Genomic DNA, 23647 nt, shown 5'->3' with positions numbered 1-23647 from the left:
GTATACAGGTTTATCTTTGCATTTTTTTTTTTTTTTTTTTTTTTTTTAAGGGTGGTGTATGAAGCTGAGTTTGAAATTAAATTAAAGTGTTTTGGGGCATATTTAGGGTTTAAATTATAAAAATAGGCATTATTGTCATATTTTTAACCGTGTTTAGAATTTGCAGGTGGTCTTGGAATGTAACCCCTGGGTTTTTTTTGGGGGGGGGCTACTGTACGTGTTAAAAATTGTTGTTACCATAAATATAAAATGTTTGAAAATGCTCCAATATTTCTTTTAAAACACAAAGGTATTAAGTTAATTAGTTTCTTTTTTTATATATATTTGCAGGCACTTTCTGCAGTTGCTCAGATACAGAGTGGTTTAGAACAACTTAGACAAACATCTCCAGGTCTCTTCAACTCAATGGGACTAAGTGTACCACCAGTCATTCCAGGTGGAGGTGGCACAAGTCAGTCAACATCATCGACCAGCAACTCTACCACTACTACTACTACTACCACCACCACTACCACCACCACCACTTCATCTCCAACTTTGGGAAGCACATCAACACCAGGTGTTTTGCCAGGACTTGTCCCTGGAACTGATGCTTTTGCAAACCTCATGACTACTATGGTATGTAAAAATGAGTAGAAAACTATAATGTTTTCAGATATTTGGGAGTTGACGTGTCAGCGGATGGATTTATGAAGGATGAGGTTTATCATAGAATTGATGAAGGAAAAAAAGTGAGTGGTGCATTGAGGTATATGTGGAGGCAAAGAAGGGAATGTATGAAAGTATAGTAGTCTTTCTTTCAACACACCGGCCGTATCCCACCAAGGCAAGTATAGTAGTACCAACACTTATATGGGTGTGAAGCTTGGGTTGTAAATGCCGCAATGAGGAGGCAGTTGGAGGCAGTGGAGATGTCCTGTCTAATCGCAATGTGTGGTGTAAATATTATGCAGAAAATTCAGAGTGTGGAAATCAGAAGAAGGTGTGGAGTTAATAAAAGTATTAGTCACAGGGCAGAAGAGGGGTTGTTGAGGTGGTTTGGTCATTTAGAGAGAATGGATCAAAGTAGAATGACATGGAGAGCATATAAATCTGTAGGAGAAGGAAGGCGGGATAGGGGTCATCCTCGAAAAGGTTGGAGTGAGGGGTAAAGGAGGAGGTGTGGGCGAGGAGTTTGGACTTCCAGCAAGCGTGCATGAGCGTGTTAAATAGGAGTGAATGGAGACAAATGGTATTTGGGACCTGACGAGCTGTTGGAGTGTGAGCAGGGTAATATTTAGTGAAGGGATTCAGGAAAACCGGTTATTTTATATAACCGGACTTGAGTCCTGGAAATGGGAAGTACAATGCCTGCACTCTAAAGGAGGGGTTTGGGATATTGGCAGTTTGGAGGGATATATTGTGTATTTTTTATACGTATATACTCGGTGGGAGACGGCCGACTTGTTAAAAAAAGCAAAAATTAGGGATAACTTTAAGACTTTTTTTTTCTTTTGTCAGATTCCTTATCCCCATTATTTATGAGAAAAAGTAATACCTTAATGGATTCAGGACATCTGCTAATGGTACCAGGGCTTTCTGCCCCTGTAGCCTAGTCTTGGACCAGGCCTCCTAAATTGTAAAGGAAATATTTCAGTAATAAAAGTAAGAATAAGGGAAATAAAGTTCGGTAATTGTATATTGAATACAAGTAAAGGTTTGTAAGTTTGCTTGCCATCTTAACCCCTTCAGGGTCCAAGGCCAAAATCTGAAGTGGTGCTCCAGTGTCCAAGAAATTTTGAAAAAAAAAAAATTTCTTCTACAATTAAAGAGTATATTTTTGTGAAGGTAATAAGACAGAGTAGGGAAGTTAGTAGATGGGGAGAGGGAGGTATTAGGTAGATGGCTATGAAAGATGAGAATATTTGATGAGGAACTTTTGGAGACAGAAACTTTGTTGAGGGGAAGAAGAGGGCTCTTATAGGCGTGATGAATTTCATGCACTGGCCAGGGAGGTTACACCATCTTTTAGGAGTGAAGAAGGTATCAGTCAGAATGTAAGTGTAAAGGAGGGGGCGAGGACTTACGTGAGGCATTACGTAGAATGAAATGGGGGATTAAAGCAGCTGGAACTGATGGGAATCATGACAGAAATGTTAAAAACTGCAGGGGGGACATATAGTGTTGGAGTGCCACCCTGTTGGTACAGTGTTTATTTAATAAATGTATGAAAGAGGGGTAAGGTACCTAGGGAATTGTTGCGAAGAAAGAGCATGTATAGTCCCATTTTTAGGATGAAAAGGGGAATGTAAAACGGGGACGTAGAATGAAAAAAGAGACTGATGTGACAAAATGTTATAGAGGAATAAGTTTACTGAGTATACCAGGAAAAGGAATAAGTTTACTGAGTATATACGGTTATAGGGATTGCGGATTATAATTGAAAGTGAATTAGAGGTAAGACAGAATGTAGGATTGCGGCAATTTTTCTTTAGAATCTCCCATAATGAGCAGGGAGGCTTCAGAGTGGGTAGGGGATGTGTAGATCAAGTGTTTACATTGAAGCATATATGTGAACAGTATTTAGATAAAGGTAGGGAAGTTTTTATTGCATTTATGGATTTAGAAAAGGCATATGATAGTGGATAGAGGAGCAATGTGGCAGGTGTTGCAAGTATATGGAATAGGTGGTAAGTTACTAAATGCTGTAAAGAGCTTTTATGAGGATAGTGAGGCTCAGGTTAGGGTGTGTAGAAGAGAGGGAGAATACTTCCCGGGAAAAGTAGGTCTTAGACAGGGATGTGTAATGTCAACATGGTTGTTTAATATATTTATAGATGGGGTTGTAAAAGAAGTAAATGCTAGGGTGTTCGGGAGAGGGGTGGGATTAAATTATGAGGAATCAAATTCAAAATGGGAATTGACACAGTTACTTTTTGCTGATGATACTGTGCTTATGGGAGATTCTAATGAAAAATTACAAAGGCTAGTGGATGAGTTTGAGAATGTGTGTAAAGGTAGAAAGTTGAAAGTGAACATAGAAAAGAGTAAGGTGATGAGGGTATCAAATGATTTAGATAAAGAAAAATTGGATATCAAATTGTGGAGGAGGAGTATGGAAGAAGTGAATGTTTTCAGATACTTGGGAGTTGACGTGTCGGCGGATGGATTTATGAAGGATGAGGTTAATCATAGAATTGATGAGGGAAAAAAGGTGAGTGGTGCGTTGAGGTATATGTGGAGTCAAAAAACGTTATCTATGGAGGCAAAGAAGGGTATGTATGAAAGTATAGTAGTACCAACACTCTTATATGGGTGTGAAGCTTGGGTGGTAAATGCAGCAGCGAGGAGACGGTTGGAGGCAGTGGAGATGTCCTGTTTAAGGGCAATGTGTGGTGTAAATATTATGCAGAAAATTCGGAGTGTGGAAATTAGGAGAAGGTGTGGAGTTAATAAAAGTATTAGTCAGAGGGCAGAGGAGGGGTTGTTGAGGTGGTTTGGTCATTTAGAGAGAATGGATCAAAGTAGAATGACATGGAAAGCATATAAATCTATAGGGGAAGGAAGGCGGGGTAGGGGTCGTCCTCGAAAGGGTTGGAGAGAGGGGGTAAAGGAGGTTTTGTGGGTAAGGGGCTTGGACTTCCAGCAAGCGTGCATGAGCGTGTTAGATAGGAGTGAATGGAGACGAATGGTACTTGGGACCTGACGATCTGTTGGAGTGTGAGCAGGGTAATATTTAGTGAAGGGATTCAGGGAAACCGGTTATTTTCATATAGTCGGACTTGAGTCCTGGAAATGGGAAGTACAATGCCTGCACTTTAAAGGAGGGGTTTGGGATATTGGCATTTTGGAGGGATATGTTGTGTATCTTTATATGTGTATGCTTCTAGACTGTTGTATTCTGAGCACCTCTGCAAAAGCAGTGATAATGTGCGAGTGTGGTGAAAGTGTTGAATGATGATGAAAGTATTTTCTTTTTGGGGATTTTCTTTCTTTTTTGGGTCACCCTGCCTCGGTGGGAGACGGCCGACTTGTTGAAAAAAAAAAAAAAACATAAACTCACTGTATTGAACACAATAACCGCACTAAAGTTATTATATTATTGTTTACCACTTTTGCTTATTTCAATAAACATGCACAAATCTTGTATAATACTGAAACAGGCACCCTGCACAGAGGTACCTTACATTCCTCACACATAAACCGAGTGTCTTTGCGTTTTTGTTGCCGTCGTTTTGTTTGTTCACAGACGATGCATCTCTTTGAGCAAATTTCTTCTGAGTTGAAGGAAGCCGTTTTATGAAATGATCACCTTTCCTCCTCAAACGCTTGGGTATATCCTGAGGAGTTCGAGGACCTTGTTGTATAGCAGATGTTGTTAACTGGTACTTCATTATGAGTTGTCTGACAACAGACAAACAAAATTCACCATACGGTGATCTGTTGTCAGTCTTCATTTGGTACATATTATATGCATTGAGCATTGAAATGTCCATGAGATGGAAGAAAAGTTTCATGTACCACTTGTAACTTTTACAAACACAATCAACAAAGCCAATCTGCATGTCACATTTGTCAACCAAGCGCATGTTTTGTGTATAATCAATCACTGTCACTGGTTTTCAAATACGTTCATTAGTCACTCGATCAACTTTGCCACTGTCTTGCATTTCGTTACGGTGAATGGTTGTCAATAATGTGACATCTCGTTTGTCATGCTACCGTAATGCCATGATGTCATTGGCAGTAAACACCTGTACGTCATCACGAACACCTGCGTTGAGCCTGGGCATATGTTTACGATTAGAACACACTGTGCCACACACATCTGTCTTGTTCACTCACAAGAAATCACTGAGTAAAGGGCTTGTGTACCAGTTATCAGTATATAATGTTTGCTCCTTACCAAGATAAGGTGCCATCATGCTTCTCACTACGTCACCTGAGATACCCAATAGCATCTTGGTATCTTTCAATGTTTTACTTCCCGTGTAAACAACAATATCCAATACCAGGCCACTGTCACAGTCACAGAGTACAAACAGTTTTATACCAAAGCGTTTCCTCTTGCTCGGTATATACTGCTTGAATGACAGCCTACCTTCGAACAAAGTCAAAGACTCGTCAATTACAAGATTCTTGAATGGATGAAAGTACATGCTGAACTTTTGTTTGAGATATATAAAAACATTTCTAATCTTGTATAACCTTTCACTTCAGTCAGGCCTGGTTTTGTCAGAGAAGTGCAACATATGTAACAGTAAGATAAACCTGTTCACTGGGATGATTTCACTGAAGACTGGGGTAGAAATTAGCAAATACATTTCTGCAACAGTCCTCTCTTTCCACCGGTGTAGTCTAGACTGTGGTGATATGATCGTATTTGCCGTGGTGTACTCAAAATACTTGTTACTTTCCCTGACAATAATTTCCATCAAGGGCTGGTCAAAGAATATTTCAAAAAATTCCAGTTCATTGGCTGTGGTTCCAAGGGGACAAGTAGGTAGAATCCCACTTAGAGAGTCATCAAAGTGGTAGGGCTTGGGAACAAAATTGGGATTTTGCTGCCAATCCCAGATACGGTTTGCTGGTGGATACTGGACATCGTAGGCTGGTTGTGCGGGTAGTTGTGGTTGTGGTTGGCTGGTGGCTGACGCTCCGCTTTGTCCTTGAACTGCGGAGTCAGCAGCGTGGGTCCCAGCCTGGGCTGGTGAGTCACGCATGGCCGTGGCACTACCATCACCACTACCACCATCTATTGATGCCTGTGGTCTATCCATGCCAAGTGTAGCCACATCATCCTCACTATCACTGTCTATACCTGGTGTAGGGCCACGGGATGTACTCCGTCCCCTGGGCACAGCATAGGGTACACTACCTGAGGGCATGCGGCGGCGTACATACCGACGCTTCACTGGTGAATATATTTCACTACTATCACTACTCGAATGATCGTCAAGAGCAATAAAATCACAAGCCACATCACTATCATCATCATTACTGAAGTCTGAGGCCTGGCCATGCAAAAATAATAGTTTTCTCTTGTGTTGAGGTACAACTGACCGTGACTGAGGAGTGCCCACACCAGAGGTAGAAAGTTGAGGATCGTCAGGGTTTTCTGCACTGTTATCGATATCCTGGTCATTCCTTTCGGTCACTAATTGATCAAAGCCAAAGAATTCGTCTTCATTTCCACTTCCATCAGTGTCAGAACTATCAGATAGGAAGAGGAGAGTCCCAATTTTCCTTGGAGTGAGAGCTGCCTTGCGACGAGGCATGGTGAACAAGGGTAACTGAGCCGGCGTTCCCACAATGCTATGCGGGCGCCTAGATTTTTTGTTTATGGCACACACCCACCACGCAGACCCGTTCTCTCACATGTAGGCCTATGAGTGTTTTCGCGCTAAATTTGACGGCTGTAGAATTTTGGCATAGATCTACGGTTTGGACACTCAACGTGAAGCCGTAGATCTACGGGACGGACCCTGAAAGGGTTAAATACTCATAATAAAAAGTAAAACCAGCAATCCTGTTACAATATATATTTAACAGACTGTCATTTCACAGTTATAATTCCTTCCTCAATGGTGGGTGTCATTATTGTATCAATATATGACTTAAAATCATGTATGGTTGTCTTTTTTCTTTTATTAATAAAAATAATAAATTTTCTTTTTTTTTTCTTTTCTTTTCTTTTATTTTCTTTTTTTTTAACAAGTCGGCCATCTTCCACCGAGGCAGGGTGACCCAGAAAGAAAGAAAATCCCCAAAAAGAAAATACTTTCATCATCATTCAACACTTTCACCTCACTCACACATAATCACTGTTTTTTGCAGAGGTGATCAGAACACAACAGTTTAGAATCATATACATATAAAGATACACAACATATCTCTCCAAACTGCCAATCCTGATCCCCTTTAGAGTGCAGGCATTGTACTTCTCATTTCCAGGACTCAAGTCCGGCTATATAAAAATAACCAGTTTCCTTGAATCCCTTTACTAAATATTAACCTGCTCACACTCCAACAGATCGTCAGGTCCCAAATACCATTCGTCTCCATTCAATCCTATCGAACACACTCATGGACACCTGCTGGAAGTCCAAGCCCCTTGCCCACAAAACCTCCCTTACCTCTTCCTTCCAACCTTTTTGAGGATGACCCCTACCCCGCCTTTCTTTCCCTACAGATTTAAACGCTCTCCATGTCATTCTACTTTGATCCATTCTCTCTAAATAACCAAACCCCTCTTCAGCCCTCTGACTAATACTTTTATTAACTCCACACCTTCTCCTAATTTCCACACTCCGAATTTTCTGCATAATATTTACACCTCACATTGCCCTTAGACAGGACATCTCCACTGCCTCCAACCTCCTCCTCGCTGCTGCATTCACAACCCATGCTTCACACCCATGTAAGAGTGTTGGTACTACTATACTTTCATACATTCCCTTCTTTGCCTCCATAGATAACATTTTTGTCTCCACATATACCTCAACGCACCACTCACCTTTTTTCCCTCATCAATTCTATAATTAACCTCATCCTCCATAAATTCATCTGCCGACACGTCAACTCCCAAGTACATCTGAAAACATTCACTACTTCCATACTCCTCCTCCCCAATTTGATATCCAATTTTTCTCTATCTAAATCATTTGATACCCTCATCACCTTACTCTTTTCTATGTTCACTTTCAACTTTCTACCTTTACACACACTCCCAAACTCGTCCACTAATCTAAAAATTTGCTCATATATACAGTTTTATCAGTTGTGCATGAATAATCTTCCTCATTGGAGTTCTAAACTTAATTCTTCTTCTTTCAACAAACCAGCCATATTCCACCAAAGCAGGGTGGTCCAAAAAGAAAAAAAAAAAGTTTCTCTTTTTAACTTTAGTGATGTATACAGGAGAAAGGGTTACAGCAGGCATGTGGGAGCATGTTAGATTGGAGTGAATAAAGATGAATGGTTTCTGGGACTTGACAAGCTGCTGGAATGTTAGAAGGGTAATATTTTGTGAAGGGATTCAGGGAAACTGGTTAGCTGGACTTGAGTCCTGGTGGTGGGAAGTACAATGCCTGCACTTTAAAGGATGGGTTTGGGATATTTGCTGTTTGAAGTGACAGTTGAACTGTCATATCTGCACACCTCTGCAAAGACAATGATTATGTGAATGATGGTGGAAGTGTTTCATTCCTTTTTTGGGTCACCCTGCCTGGGTGAGAGACAGCCAGTGTGTTGCGAAAAAAAAAAGTATTATTTATTATTCAGTGACTTATACTAACTCAATATGTATAACCTTGCCTAAATATTCAATTATTAGTCAGCCATTACTTACTATGTAAACTGTTTCAGTATTATTGTTACTTAAAATAATGTATAATCTTCAAAGTCAGTGCTGTGCTTACTATGGTTTTTCATTAACACTTTTTTTCTGTATCTAAGAAATGCATATTATTTACTGCAAAAAAAAAGTTGGTTTTTGAAGTTGTTAAAGTTAGTCTTCATTGATTCTTGGAGCATCTTGGTAAGCATTGAACTGTTTTGTTTTTGTTTTGTTTTTTCCCCTAAATATAGGTGGACAACTAGGCAAGTTTAAATAGGAAGTGTATCTGTCTTGCACACAGCAGATAGAAGATCAACTTGCCATGTCTTGCACTGAATGACCCACATGGGTTTAGTGCTTAACATGAATATAATATACTGTATATGCTATCTTAGAGCTGTTTAGAAAAGTATATTATAGACTAGTGAATGGTACAGATGAACTGAAGGTAAAATACTACGTATTTCAGCCTTATGCTGAAGATCTTAAGGAGCCTAGTGTGAGACTGAAGTACTGTATAATGCTCCTTTTACTTTCATTTTATTTTCTCCTTAAGAGTTAGTTTTTTTACATTAGTCATTCACTGGTGTATGTGCTTGTTTTTTGCTTTTTCTTTTTTCTTTTGGTCACCTTACTCTGGTGGGAGATAGCTGGTGTGCTTAAAGAAAATGTGCACTAGCTTCCTGAAGTTTTCATATCTATGTAGATACTGCACATCAATATTGTAGGCATGTGCTCTTGATTAATGGTTTATTTGTTGACAGTCCCAGGCTCTAGCTGGTAGTGGTAATATTGGTAATCCAGAGCAACAGTATGCATCACAGCTGGAACAACTGTCTGCAATGGGGTTCATTAACCGTGAAGCAAATCTTCAGGGTAAGTCAGTTTTTTTTTTATTAAAACTTGATCATAAAATATTAAGTTTTTCAATAAGCCTTGCTTCTGAAATATTTTCACAATGCATTTACCATTAGATTAATAACAGGGTCCCACTTATTCTTTCTACCATTAATAAGATATTTGTTTGACATTGTTTCAACTTCATATTGGTAATTTTTCCATTATCTTAGACTTGCATAAGAACCTAAGAAAGAAGCACTACAGCAGGCTTGCTGGTGCATGCTAGGCAAGTCCAGCTCACACCCACTCATGTACTTGTCTAACCTATTTTTAAAGCTGCCCGAGGTTTTTGTTTCAGTAATGCTACTCGGTAGTCTTCCATTTGCATATATTCCTCAGTCATATCCCCCATAATTCTCTGTGGCCTTCCCAGGGAGTGCAGATTCAGTGCCCTCAGTTTATCCTTGTAGAAAATATTTCTGATACATGGTATCAATTTTGTCATCCTTCAGTGTAGATTTTCCAGTGCATTTATGTCCATTCTGTAATACTGTGATCAGAACTGCACAATGTAATATAAATGAGGCTCTACCAAAGATATTTAAAATTAAAGTAAAATCTGAGGACTCCTAATATTTACACTTCTTGATATGAAGCCAAGAATTTTATTAGCTGTATTGTAAACACTTACGCATTGTTGTCTTGGCTTTAGATTACTGCTAATCAGAACTCCCAAATCCTTTTTTTTTTTTTTCAGTCAGAATGATTGGGATCTTCATTATTCAGTCTATAAGTGCCATGGTTATTCTCTTTTCAAAGGCTTATAAACTTCCATTTGACTGTATTAACTGCATCTCCACTTCCCCAACCATTGCACCAACCTATTCTGATCTTCCTGTAGTGCTTTAGTGTCATCAGAATTAATCTGGTAGCCTATTTTGGTGTTATTGGCAAACCTGCTCATGTCACTATTGATTCTCTCGTCTATTATTTATGTATATTGTGAACAAGGAAGGGCCCAACACTGACCCCTGTGGAACACTGCTTGTGATGCATTGCCATTCTGATTTTTCCCCATTTATGCAAACTCTGTTGCCTATCTGTCAACCGTGCCATGATCCAGAAAAAATTGCCTCTCCTTTTTCGTGTCCTTCTACCTTCCACAATAATCTCCTTTGTAGAACTCTATCAAAGGCCTTACTGAAGTCCATATATGCAATATCATATTCATTACCATGGTCTTCCACCTCAAATACCATAGTGAAAAAAGTTGATAAATTTATAAGGCATTAATGCCCCTTTGTAAAACCATCCTGAGATTTATAGATCAATTTGTCTTTAAAGGTGCCTTCAAATAACGTCTCAATTATTGATTCCATCAGTTTTTCCCCCAAAATGGAGGATAGGCTAATTGGTTTGCAATTTGAAGCTGACACCCTATGTCCTGCTTTATAAATAGGTGTCACATTTGCCATTTCACTACTATGCCTTTTCCTCTATCAATTGAGCACAAGAAACCTCCCATTCAGCTATTGAAACTACATGTACTCTGTAAAATGCACTGAAGTCAGTAATTTGGCCAGTTTTACACAAAATAAAAAAATTCAGTTTAAAAACAGTCCAGAATAAGCACAGTAGATATTCCAGGCTTTGAAACAACATTTTCCCTGTTAACCCTTTCACTGTCCAGACCTCCCAGATCAATATTGTTTTGTTTTTTTTATCTGAAAATGTAGAGAATCTTTTTCTAAAGGTAATGACACAAAAAGTACAAAATTTGATGGAAAACTTGCAGAATTATGTAGGTGCAATTTTGCCCACTTTGAGTCTTGTTTTAAACCAATTCCATTGCTCCCTTTGACCAAATTCTTAGCTATTTCACTAGTATGTCTTCTATTAGTTGAGCACAAGAAACTGCCCATTCAAGTATCCTGCACAGAATTCATTAGTTTGGTCAATTTTACACACAAAAAAATACCAATTTAAAAATAGTCCAAAATAAGCACTGTAAACAATCTAGGCACAAACATTTCTTCTGTTGATTACTCATGTTTCCAGGCTTCTTCTGTATTACATTTGTCTTTCATTTTGAATTCTTATCACACAAAAATAGAAGATTTACTTTATTTCTTGGGTAATAAAATACAGTGGACCCCCGCATAACGGACGCCTTGCATAGCGGACGCTTTGATCGCTAAAATTTTGCCCCGCATAGCGCCCAAAAACCCGCTCAGCGGCCTTCGTCCGAGACGCGTCCAATGTGCGGCCTGAGCCACGCTCACATGTTCCGCGGGTGGCATTGTTTACCAGCCAGCCTCCGCGGTAACATCCAAGCATACAATCGGAACATTTTGTATTATTACAGTGTTTTTGGTGATTTTTTTCTGGAAAATAAGTGACCATGGGCCCCAAGAAAGCTTCTAGTGCCAACCCTACAGCAATAAGGGTGAGAATTACTATGGAGATGAAGAAAAAGATCATTGATAAGTATGAAAGTGGAGTGCGTGTCTCCGAGCTGGCCAGGTTGTATAATAAACCCCAATCAACCATCGCTACTATTGGTGGTACAGCTGCTGCTGCTGCTGCTGTATCACCGTCAGCTGCTGCTGCACTGTCAGCTGCTGCTGCTGTACCACCGTCAGCTGCTCCTGCTGCTGTAGTACCGTCTGCTGCTGCTGTAGCATCATCTGCTGCTGCTGTAGCATCGTCTGCTGCTGCTGTAGCATCGTCTGTTGCTGCTGTAGCATCGTCTGTTGCTGCTGTACCACCGTCAGCTGCTGCTGCTGCTGTAGCATCGTCTGCTGCTGCTGCTGCTGCTGTAGCATCGTCTGCTGCTGCTGTAACATCGTCAGTTGCTGCTGTAGCATCGTCTGCTGCTGCTGTAGCATCGTCTGTTGCTGCTGTAGCATCGTCTGCTGCTGCTGCTGCTGTAGCATCGTCTGCTGCTGCTGTAACATCGTCAGCTGCTGCTGCTGCTGCTGCTGCTGTAGCACTGTTGTTGGTGTGGCTTATTGAGAATACCAAGAAACAATTAACCCCAGAGGATTTGCCACCCAGGATAGCCCAAAAAAGTCAGTGTCATCGAAGACTGTCTAACTTATTTCCATTGGGGTCCTTAATCTTGTCTCCCAGGATGCAACCCACACCAGTCGACTAACACCCAGGTGAACAGGGAAAATGCCTGGAACTAGTGCTCATATTGGTGAATTTAGAGCCAGCAAAGGTTGGTTTGAGAGATTTAAGAATCGTAGTGACATACACAGTGTGATAAGGCCTGTTCTGGAAGAAAATACCAAACAGGACCTACAGTACTCAGGAGGAAAAGGCACTCCCAGGACACAGTGTCTCATCAGTCATTGCTGCATCTTCAATAAAGGTAAGTGTCATTTATTCTTCATTTAGTAGAGTAGTACATGCACAATATATATTGTGCATGTACTACTCTACTATTGTGCATGTATCCTTCTCTTTGTGTGTAGGAAAATGTATATTTCATGTGGTAAAATTTTTTTTTTCAAACTTTTGGGTGTCTTGCACGGATTAATTTGATTTCCATTATTTCTTATGGGGAAAATATAACCAGGAAAGATTGGTCGTGGTTTACGGCATCCCAATAATTTAATCAGACTTATTAAAAAACCATAAAACAGACTGGGGGTGTAGGGGGGGGGGCCTTACCTTTCCTCAGGAATATTGGCAAAAATCAAATATTTCCATTACCTAGAGCTCAATCTCAGGCTTCTTTTGCTTGATATTAAGAAATGGTCAATAAAGCAATTAAAACCATCCAAGAAAACATTTCAAGGTTGTTATTTTAATCAATACACGCACTTACGCTCTACACACACTCCATACAGACCTATTCTTATTTTTTTTCCAACACGTCAGCCATCTACCACCGAGGCAGGGTGACCCAAAAAAGAAACACTTTCACCATCATTCACACACAATCACTGTCTTTGCAGAGGCACACAGATACAACAGTTTAAATGTCACTCCAAGTAGTCAATCCTCTTCAAGGGGGGCTCCTTGGCGTGGTGAAGAGGCTCTTGGTCTGAGGAATTAGACCTGTCGGTCTTCTTCCTCAGACCGAACCTAATTACCCCCCCAATCTCCCCTCCCCTATCCCATCCTCCCCTTTTTCCATTCCTCCTCCTCCTCCTCACCCCTCCCTTTTGCCCTTCCTCTTTTTGGCCTTCGGGATTTCTCCCACAGGCGCGCTAGTTCCTAGGTAGGGGAAAGGATACCGGGGTCCATCCCATTCCGTTGAGGTTCTTGGCGGTGGCATAGTTTGCCGTGGAATCTGGATCGCCTGGGGATGTCCCGATCCCTCTCCGGTATCCCGGAGTAGCTTTGGGTGTCTTTCGGGCGACGGGTGTATCTCTGGAAGCCACCTTTCGGATTCTGGGGGTGGTGGCCGAAGGAGGTATGCTTTGTGGCGGATATCCGGCCGCCCTCTCTTTTGTCCACCGAGGTAACTCGGCAGATGTGAGGTTGCTATCCCGGATTGTTAGTTTACTAGCATGATGGGTAGGGTATGGCACGGGTTCCATGCTGCATCTGCGCTACTTGCGGTGCTGAGGTCCTCTTGGGCGCAGAGGGAGATTTCTGGCCCTTTCATTCCTCCTAGGAACTATCCCTCCCTGGTCCCCCTTTTTTTTTATTCTTTTTTTTTTTTATTTTTATTTTCTTTTCTTCTTTCTTTTTTTTTCTTAAAAACAAAAAGAAAGAAGTAACCTAACCATGGCAGCCCTAGTCCATGAACCTCCAACCCCCGGGCCCCTTCTTGATACCGCACCCCGTTCTGACCCCGCCTCGTCTTTGGACCACTCTTCAGACACTCCTCATGCCTCTGTACCTCTTGCCGGTGCTGTTTCCTCACCCGCTTCAGGTACTGAGGCCTCGACTGACTCCTTCGCTCTCCTCTGACTATGCTTCCGGCCTCTCCCTCTACGGTGCGGCAATTTTCAAATCGCCAACCCGTTCCACGTCAGACCAACTCTGGTCCCACGCCTAAACGCCAACGACAATTACCTGCTGATGATACTTCTCCACCTTCTCGTTCTTCTCAGAAACGATCGACACGTCCTTCACTACCTTTCCACGCTCAGTTTCAGACTGAACAATGGACTAAATTCTTCACTTTACGACCGACTTCCTCTACTGCCTATCTTTCTGACCACAGTATTGGCAAGGCACTCCTACGCCATGTTGGTAAAGATATTTCTTTTCATGCTCTTAAGAGCGGTACGTGCATCATCACCGTACAGAATGCTACCCAGGCTCATGAGCTCTCTCGTCTTTCCCATATCGATACTGTTCCTGTCACTCTTGAAAAACATCATTCCCTCAATTCTTGTAGTGGTACCATCATTCTGCCCCATACCATAGTTCAACAAAATTTCCAGACATGTGGCACTGACATTCTTGAACAGCTGGAACTCCAAGATCTCCCAATCCTCAAGGTAGACACTTACGTTCTTCCTGCCCGCGGGCTGAGACGATACCCTAGCAATGTGGCTCGTTTAACTTTTGACAGCCGAGAACTCCCATCCTCAGTTTATATAGCAGGACATCGGTTACAAGTCCGAAAGGTGATCCCTACACCGCAACAGTGTAGAAATTGCTGGCGGTTTGGCCATCCAGCGAAATATTGCAGATCTATCGCCGAATTCCCAGTCTGTGGTGCCGATGACCATTCTCATACGTCTTGCAATTGATCTCCCTCTTGCCTTAACTGTCATGAGGCTCACCCTTCGTACTCTCGCCGTTGTCAAGTCTATTTAAACGAGCGGGAAATCCGTTACCTCAAAGAGACAGAAGGTCTCCCTTATGCCATGGCAGTTTCTCATCTCCGCCTCCAAGGGAGACTCCCACGCGTTTCTTATTCCCGTGTTTCAAAACGTCCCCCCACTTCTGGTATCCCATCTTCTACACCCACCTCTGTGGTTACCTCTCCCATAGTCACTCGTGTATTTAATCCTTTTGCTGTCCTCGGCTCAGACGTCCCTACTTCAACGCCTCAGTCTGATCTCGCTTCTTCGTGTTCTCTCTCACAAGCCTCAGTAACGACAAGATCTCGTATGACACCTCCTCCCAATCGTCCCTCTACTTCTCAAAAGTCAAAAAAAGGTCCGTTAACACCTCCTACCCATCTTCCACCTCCTCATTTTACCCTCCCTGTCTCTGTCCCTGGTTCTCCCCCTCTCACTGGCTCTGTTACAAGTGTAGAGGTTCACCCTCCTCCTCGTACTGTACCTTCCTCCCCTGTTCCCTCCCAGGTTTCTTCCTCTTCTGCCACCTCCCAGGTTTCTGCCTCTTCAGTCTCCTTCCACGCTTCTCCAGTTCCCTCCACCCTTTCGCCCTCCCCCCTACCATGGTACAGTCCAATACAGTTCCAATCTTTACTCATCCTCCCCCTACCATTTCCAATATTGTCTCCCATACGACGTCTCTGAATTCCGAAACACTTGAAGCAATCTCTGAATATATTGCAGAGACCAAACCATCAATGGACACTGATCCACCCTCTGTTCCTTCTCTCTCCTCTCCTCCATCTGCGCAACTCCTTTCTTCACAGCGCACCGTTCCTTCGCTGCTTGAACGTTTTCCACTGCCTCCGCATGTGGACTTTTCTAACCCCTCTAGTCCGTAGGAACCCTTACCTGCGGATTTCAAGTATCTTTATCATTGCCAATCATGGCCTATTTACAGTGGAATATACGCGGCCTCAGGGGTAATCGGAGTGAGCTTCAGATGTTGCTCTCCCAGTTTGCCCCTTTTGGTGTTTGCTTACAGGAACCAGAATTACACTCTGCTGTTATCTCTCCCACCTCAGGCTATAATTTATTGTATTCTTCAGATCCTTTTCCTGATGGGACCTTTAATGAAAGTACCCTTCTTCTACGCACTGATATTCTGTACCATCAGCTATTTGTTCATACTTCGCTGCATTACACAGCAGCCCGTATCCACTTGCATAGGTGGTATACGCTCTGTTCTTTATATCTCTCTCCTTCTCGGGTATTATCTATTCCGGATATTGCCTTTCTTGTTTCGTCATTACCGCCACCGATTCTGTTATTTGGTGATTTTAATGCCCACCATTTCCTCTGGGGGGGTCTCACTGTGATTCCCGTGGAATTCAGTTAGAGGCTTTTCTTGCCACCCACCCCCTCCATGTTTTAAATACAGGTACGCACACCCATTTTGATCCTCGGACTCATACTCTCTCTTGCATCGATCTCTCAGTCTGCTCTTCCTCCACCGCATTAGACTTCACTTGGTCTGTTCTCCCGGACTTACATGACAGTGATCATTTCCCAATCATTCTTACTTCCCCTTCATATTCACCACCTCTTCGCATCCCACGCTGGCAATTTGATCGGGCAAATTGGAACCTTTACTCACACCTAACTTTTTAGAGAAGTTCCTTCTTCGTCCTCCATCGATGAGCTTTTACACCTCTTCTCGTCCTCCGTTTTAACCGCAGCTTCTCATTCTATACCCCAAACTTCGGGCAGGCATTCTCAGAAATGCGTGCCTTGGTGGTCTCTTGCTTGTGCTCGTGCAGTATGTTTGAAACGCGCTGCATGGGGCAGGTACCGGTACAATAGAACCACAGAGAGACTCCTTGATTTTAAACAGAAGCGTGCGATCGCTCGCCGTGTCATCCGTGACGCTAAACGCACTTGCTGGCGAGATTGTCTCCACCATCACCTCTGCTTCCTCTATGAGTGCAGTCTGAAAAAAAGTACGAAAACTGAGTGGTAAATATTCTCCTGACCTGGCTCCTGCTCTGCGGGTTGCCGGTGTTGATATAGCAAACCCACTAGATGTTGCCAATGAAATTGGCAATCATCTGGTCCGTATTTCTCAGGGACTCCATCTATGCCCCTCATTTCTTTCCTCAAAGTCTGCCAGAGAGTTAGCACCCTTGGACTTTTCTTCTCTCAGAGAAGAACAGTATAATGTGCCTTTTACACTTCAAGAACTGGAGGCAACACTCTCAGCTTGCCGATCATCGGCAGCTGGGCCCGACGACATTCATATTCGTATGCTACAACATTTACATCAGTCAGCCCTTGCAGTCCTATTACGCCTTTACAATCTTATTTGGTCACAAGGAGTTCTTCCACAGCTGTGGAAATCCGCCATTGTTCTCCCTTTCCGCAAACCAGGAACTACGGGACATGAAACCTCCCACTATCGTCCCATTGCTCTTACCAGTGCAGTTTGCAAAGTAATGGAACGCCTAGTAAATAGACGTTTAGTGTGGTATTTAGAGACACATAACAGTCTCTCCACTCGTCAATATGGCTTTCGTAAGGGACGTTCTACCATAGACCCCTTACTACGCTTGGATACGTATGTTCGTAATGCCTTTGTGAATAAACACTCAGTTATTGCCATATTTTTTGACCTTGAGAAGGCATATGACACAACTTGGAGGTATAATATTTTAGCCCAAGCCCACTCCTTAGGCCTTCGAGGCAATCTACCATCCTTCCTTAAGAACTTTTTAACTGACAGGCATTTCCGTGTTCGGGTTAATAATGTGCTCTCCCCGGACTTTATCCAAGCTGAAGGTGTCCCCCAGGGATGTGTTCTGAGCACAACACTTTTTCTCCTTGCTATTAATGATTTGGCCTCTAGTCTTCCATCAAATATTTGGTCATCACTCTATGTTGATGACTTTGCTATTGCCTGTGCAGGCGCTGACTGTCACCTCATTACAGTTTCTCTCCAACATGCAGTCGACCGTGTTTCCAATTGGGCCACCATACATGGGTTTAAATTTTCCAGCACTAAAACCCACCAAATTACTTTCACTAGACGCTCTGTCATCTCCGATCATCCTTTGTACCTCTATGGCTCCCGTATCCCTGAACGTGATACAGTCAAGTTTCTGGGCCTCCTCTTTGATCGTAGGTTATCCTGGAAACCTCACATTACCTCTCTGAAGGCAACTTGTCACAGCCGGCTGAACCTTCTTAAAACCCTTGCTCATCTTTCATGGGGAGCTGATCGTCGAACCCTCCTCCACCTACATTCCACCCTTATTTTATCGAAACTTGATTATGGTGACCAGATCTATTCAGCGGCATCTCCTGCTACTCTCTCTAGCCTTAACTCCATTCATCACCAAGGATTACGTTTATGCCTTGGTGCTTTTCGCTCTTCCCCTGTCGAGAGCCTCTATACAGAAGCGAACGTTCCATCCTTATCCGATCGCCGTGATGCCCATTGCCTGCACTACTATGTACGCTCTCATGATCTCCTCAATCCTTCCATTTATAGAATGGTCACTGATATTAGTAGACATTCTTTATTTGTTCGCCGCCCCTGTTTACTCCGTCCCTTCTCTCTTCGCCTTCATTCGCTCTTGTCTTCTCTTCAACTACCACCTTTCTATGTACATGTAGCATCTCACTTTTCCCTACCCCCCTGGGAAGTTCCAGCTATTCGAGTCTGTTCTTTCTCCCTCCCTTGCTCGAAAGCCCAACTGTCTACGGTCGCTTCCCGCTCTCTTTTTCTTGACCACTTTCACTCTCATTCTCATGCCATTGCCGTGTACACAGATGGCTCTAAGTCTTCTGACGGCGTAGGATTCGCAGCAGTGTTTCCGGACAGCGTCGTACAAGGGCATTTACTATCTTCGGCTAGTATTTTTACTGCTGAATTGTATGCCATCCTTACAGCACTTATCCGTATTGCATCTATGCCTGTGTCATCATTTGTGGTTGTCTCAGACTCCCTTAGTGCTTTACAGGCTATACAAAAATTTGATACACCTCACCCCTTAGTCCTCCGTATCCAACTTTGGCTACGCCGCATCTTTACCAAGCATAAAGATATTGTTTTTTGTTGGGTCCCTGGTCATGTTGACGTACAGGGCAACGAACAGGCAGACACTGCTGCGCGGTCAGCAGTACATGACCTACCAGTTTCTTATAGAGGTATTCCATTTACGGACTATTTTGCTGCAATATCTTCCCACCTTCACACCCGTTGGCAACAACGTTGGTCTACTATGCTCGGCAACAAACTTCAATCTATTAAACCGAGTATAGGTTACTGGCCGTCTTCTTATCACCAGTGTCGAGGTTGGGAGACTACTCTCTCCCGTCTTCGCATTGGCCATACTCGTCTTACTCATGGATATCTCATGGAGAGGCGTCCTGCTCCTCTCTGTGAGAATTGCCAAGCTCCATTATCAGTCAGCCACATTCTGTTGGACTGCCCACTTTATCAACGAGCACGCAGAATTTACCTCTGTCGTCGTCTTCGCTCCGCTACTCTCTCTTTACATTCCCTTCTCGCTGATGGACCCACCTTTCATCCGGACTCTCTCATTGACTTTTTAACAACAACTTCACAAATTCTGATACCTTCAGCCCTTTCTACTTCAATCTCTTGCTACCCTCTACCCCCGTACTATCCCCTGCCCCGCTGTTTTCTGTAACCTGCTGATCATCCCTCCTCCCTTCTGCCATCCAGTACCCTTGCTTCCTTCCCTACCCTGCAGCGCTGTATAGCCCTTGTGGCTTAGCGCTTCTTTTTGATTATAATAATAATAATCCAAGTAGTCAATATCCCAAAACCCTCCTTTGACCCTTAAACAGTCCAAACGTAGATCTGCGTTCGCGTGTGTAGCGCTCAAACCTTGATTTTCCCCGTTTGAAAGCTTGTAAAAAAACGTAGATCTACGTTCGGAGCCCGCCTGCACGTGGACATAGATCTATGTTTGGACAGTTTAAGGGTTAAAGCACAGGCCCCTCAAGGGAGGTTCATGGATGCTTGTGAGAGGCTCTTGATCTAGGGAATTGGAACTGTGCTCCGGTTCTCTGAATTGAACCTAAATACCTTCCATCCCGCCCCCCACATGCGCTGTATAATCCTATGGGTTTAGTGCTCCCCCATGATTATAATAATTTAAAGTGCAGGCATTGTACTTCCCACTTCCAGGACTCGAGTCCAATTAACTAGTTTCACTGAATCCCTTCACAAAATATTACCCTGCTCATACTCCAGCAGCTCATCAGGTCCCAAAAAACCATTTGTCTCCATTCACTCCTATCAAACACACTCACACATGCCTACTGCATGTCCAAGCCACCTGCACACAAAACCTCATTTACCCCCTTCCTCCATCCTTTCTTAGGATGACCCCTACCCCTCTTCCTCTCCACTACAGATTTATACACCCTCCAAGTCATCCTATTTTGCTCCTTCCTCTCTAAATGACCAAACCACCTCAATAACCCCTCTGATTAATACTTTTATTAACTCCACACCACCTTCTAATTTCCACACTACGAATTCTCTACATAATATTTATGCCACACATTGCCCTTAGACACAAGATCTCCACTGCTTCCAGCCTCCTCCATGCTGCAGCATTTACAGCCCATGCTTCACACCCATATAAGAGTGTTGGTACCACTGTACTGTCATATTTTCCTTTCTTTGCCTCCGTGGATAACGTTTTTTTTGTCTCCACAGATATCTCGATGCACCACTCTCCTTTTTTCCTTCATCAGTTCTATGGTTAACCTCATCCTTCATAAACCCATCTGCTGACAAATATACTCCCAAATATCTGAACACATTCACTTCTTCCACACTCCCTCCCTCCAATGCGATATCCAATTTTTCTTTACCTAACTCGTTTGATACCCTCATCACCCTACTCTTATCTGTGCTCACTTTCAGCTTCCTTCCTTTACTCGCCATCTCAAACTCATCCACTAACCTATGCAACTTCTGGCAACTTCTCTTTAGAATTTCCCAAAGGCACGGTATTATAAGTAAAAAGTAACTGTCAATTCCCATTTTGTGTTTGATTCCCCATACTGTAATCCCACCGCTCTCCCCAACACCCTAGAATTTACTTCTTTTACATCCCATCTATAAATACATTAAACAACCATGGTGAAACTACACATCCCTGTCTAAGGCCTACTTTTACTGGAAAGTAATCTCCCTCTCTCATACACCTAACCTGAGCCTCATTATCCTCATAAATACTCTACAGCATTTAGTTACTACCTATTCCATACACTTGCAACATCTGCCACATTGCTTCTCTATCCACCCTGTCATACGCCTTTTCTAAATCCATAAATGCAGTGAAAACTTCCCTACCTTTATCTAAGTATTCTTTCATATCTTGGCCAAAATTTACCACAAGCAGCTTATCTGAGCTGAGCTCATGACATAGAACTACATAAGAGACCCTGGCCTCATTGATGGAGTCCTACGCGACAGCCACTGAAAGGGTTAATTACATCCCCAGGCCTGTCCTATATTATTTCACCTGTCTACTGTTTTGAATTCCACTGCCTCATCACACAAAATGTTGAAGATTTGCCCTATTTCTTGGATAATAAAATATAACCAGGAATGATGTGTCGTGGTTTATGGCATCCCAGTAACTGACTATGACCTAATAAACACCCACAGAACATACTGGGGATTGTAGGGGGGACATTATCTGTCCTTAGGAAAATTGGCAAAAATTTAATATTTCCGTCACTTCTAGGCTAATTTCAAGCTACTACTTGTCCTAAAACCACCAACATCACCTCTGTTTCAGTAATATGTCTTCAGTTTTGTCAAATGATACCAAGAAATGGCCATTAAAACCATCCTAGAGGGCACCATTTGAATGTTCTCTATTGTAAACCAAACACAAGGTCAGAGCTTTGCTTTTTCCCATCACTGTGCGTGAGGCAGGATTTTTTTTATACAGTTCACACTGCACAGACCCATTCTCTCATATCTAGGCCAAAGTTTACTGCTCACAGTTTACCTGAATAAGCTAAGCTCATTCAGGTAAGCTGTGAGCTAAGCTCATAAGGTCTGGTATTATTTTATAATTCGTACCAAATCGAATTGCATATTATTCAAATTTGTATCAATCAAGGCTGTATATCATAATGTATTATTAACAGTGAGACATAATTTAATGGTAATTATGATAGGTCCAGCATTTTAACTTAATCGAGGATAAACTCTAATTTGTGATTTTTTTCACTCTTGATAATTATTTTATTCCATTCAAAAAAATGTGTGTTATATTGCATATGCATATTTGAGTACACTTTTAATAGAAAATATTAAAACTAATCTTAATACTTGAACAAGACTCGAGTACTGTAGTGCATGTTTTCTTTATTTACAGCACTTATTGCAACTTTTGGTGATGTCAACGCTGCGGTGGAGAGGCTGCTGGCCCGGCTAGATCCACAAAGCTAAGACCACGCTAGTCTTATATCCTAGCCCCAAAAGATTCCCGTTACTGTATTACTTTACTTATGTCTGTATGGGGTATCTATAATTGACCATGTTGACCCTGTTATGTTTTTCTTAACTTTTTATTGATGAAATGTATTGTAGTTGTAGGTTACTTTATGTATCTGGTGAGAAAGCTAGACATTTGGCTTAAATATTAAAAATCATTAATTAGGAAGTAATATTAATGATTATATGCCATTTGTGTGATGATCCTTACCATTGTGGTGCATCACCATTATTCATATCAGTAGAATGAGAAGGCCATATATCATCATACTTAAGAATTATTGTATATAAACGTGTGGTTTGTATTTAGGCTAACTTCAATTATTTTTGGGGGGAGGGGGAGGCATGGAACTTAATTTTTTAATTAAATGTAAGATTTGGAAAATGTTTAAGTAGCATTTAATTAATAACAGCATGTATACATTTTGAAGGCTTAGCTTTAATAAGGCTATATTTTCAAATTGTTTATGGGTTTTTTGGATGTCCTGATTTGAAATAGAATATGGTTCTTGGGTTATTGAGAATACTTTACAATTATCATGAGTATGTATAAACATTGTGTGTGTGTGTGCATGTATGTATGTAATATATATAAAATACACATGTACACACACACACATGCACATATCCACTCGCATGCACACACGCACACATGCGCACACACATGCATGTATATATACATATATATATACACACACATGCACGTATATATACATATATATATACACACACATGCACGTATATATACATATATATATATACACACACATGCACGTATATATACATATATATATACACACACATGCACGTATATATACATATATATATACACACACATGCACGTATATATACATATATATATATACACACACATGCACGTATATATACACACACACGCACGTATATATACATACATATATATATACACACACACATATACACACATATATATACACATATATATACACATATATATACACATATACACACATATATATACACACATATACACACATATACACACACATATATACACACACATATACACACATATATATATATATACACACACACACACACACACACACACACACACACACACACACATAAACACACACACACACACATACACACACACACACATACACACACATACACACACATACACACACATACACACATGCG

The 23647-nt window shown here is 41.9% G+C and overlaps 1 protein-coding gene across 1 annotated transcript in view; it reads left to right on the top strand.

The window, feature by feature from the left end:
* The window catches only part of Ubqn (ubiquilin), a 76893-nt gene extending 53672 nt beyond the window's left edge, over positions 1-23221 (top strand). Inside the window, exons 8-10 of the mRNA XM_070092128.1 lie at positions 331-618; positions 9082-9193; positions 22344-23221. Of these exons, the coding sequence (XP_069948229.1) occupies positions 331-618; positions 9082-9193; positions 22344-22417 (474 nt within the window). The 3' untranslated portion in view covers positions 22418-23221. The remainder of the gene's footprint in view (positions 1-330; positions 619-9081; positions 9194-22343) is intronic.
* Positions 23222-23647: the final 426 nt, after the last annotated feature.

This window comes from Cherax quadricarinatus, chromosome 38, assembly GCF_038502225.1.
Source record: "Cherax quadricarinatus isolate ZL_2023a chromosome 38, ASM3850222v1, whole genome shotgun sequence".
NCBI classification, from domain to species: Eukaryota; Metazoa; Arthropoda; class Malacostraca; order Decapoda; family Parastacidae; genus Cherax; species Cherax quadricarinatus.
The sequence above is the reverse complement of the archived record's forward strand: the minus strand, read 5'-3'. Positions and strand labels throughout refer to the sequence as shown.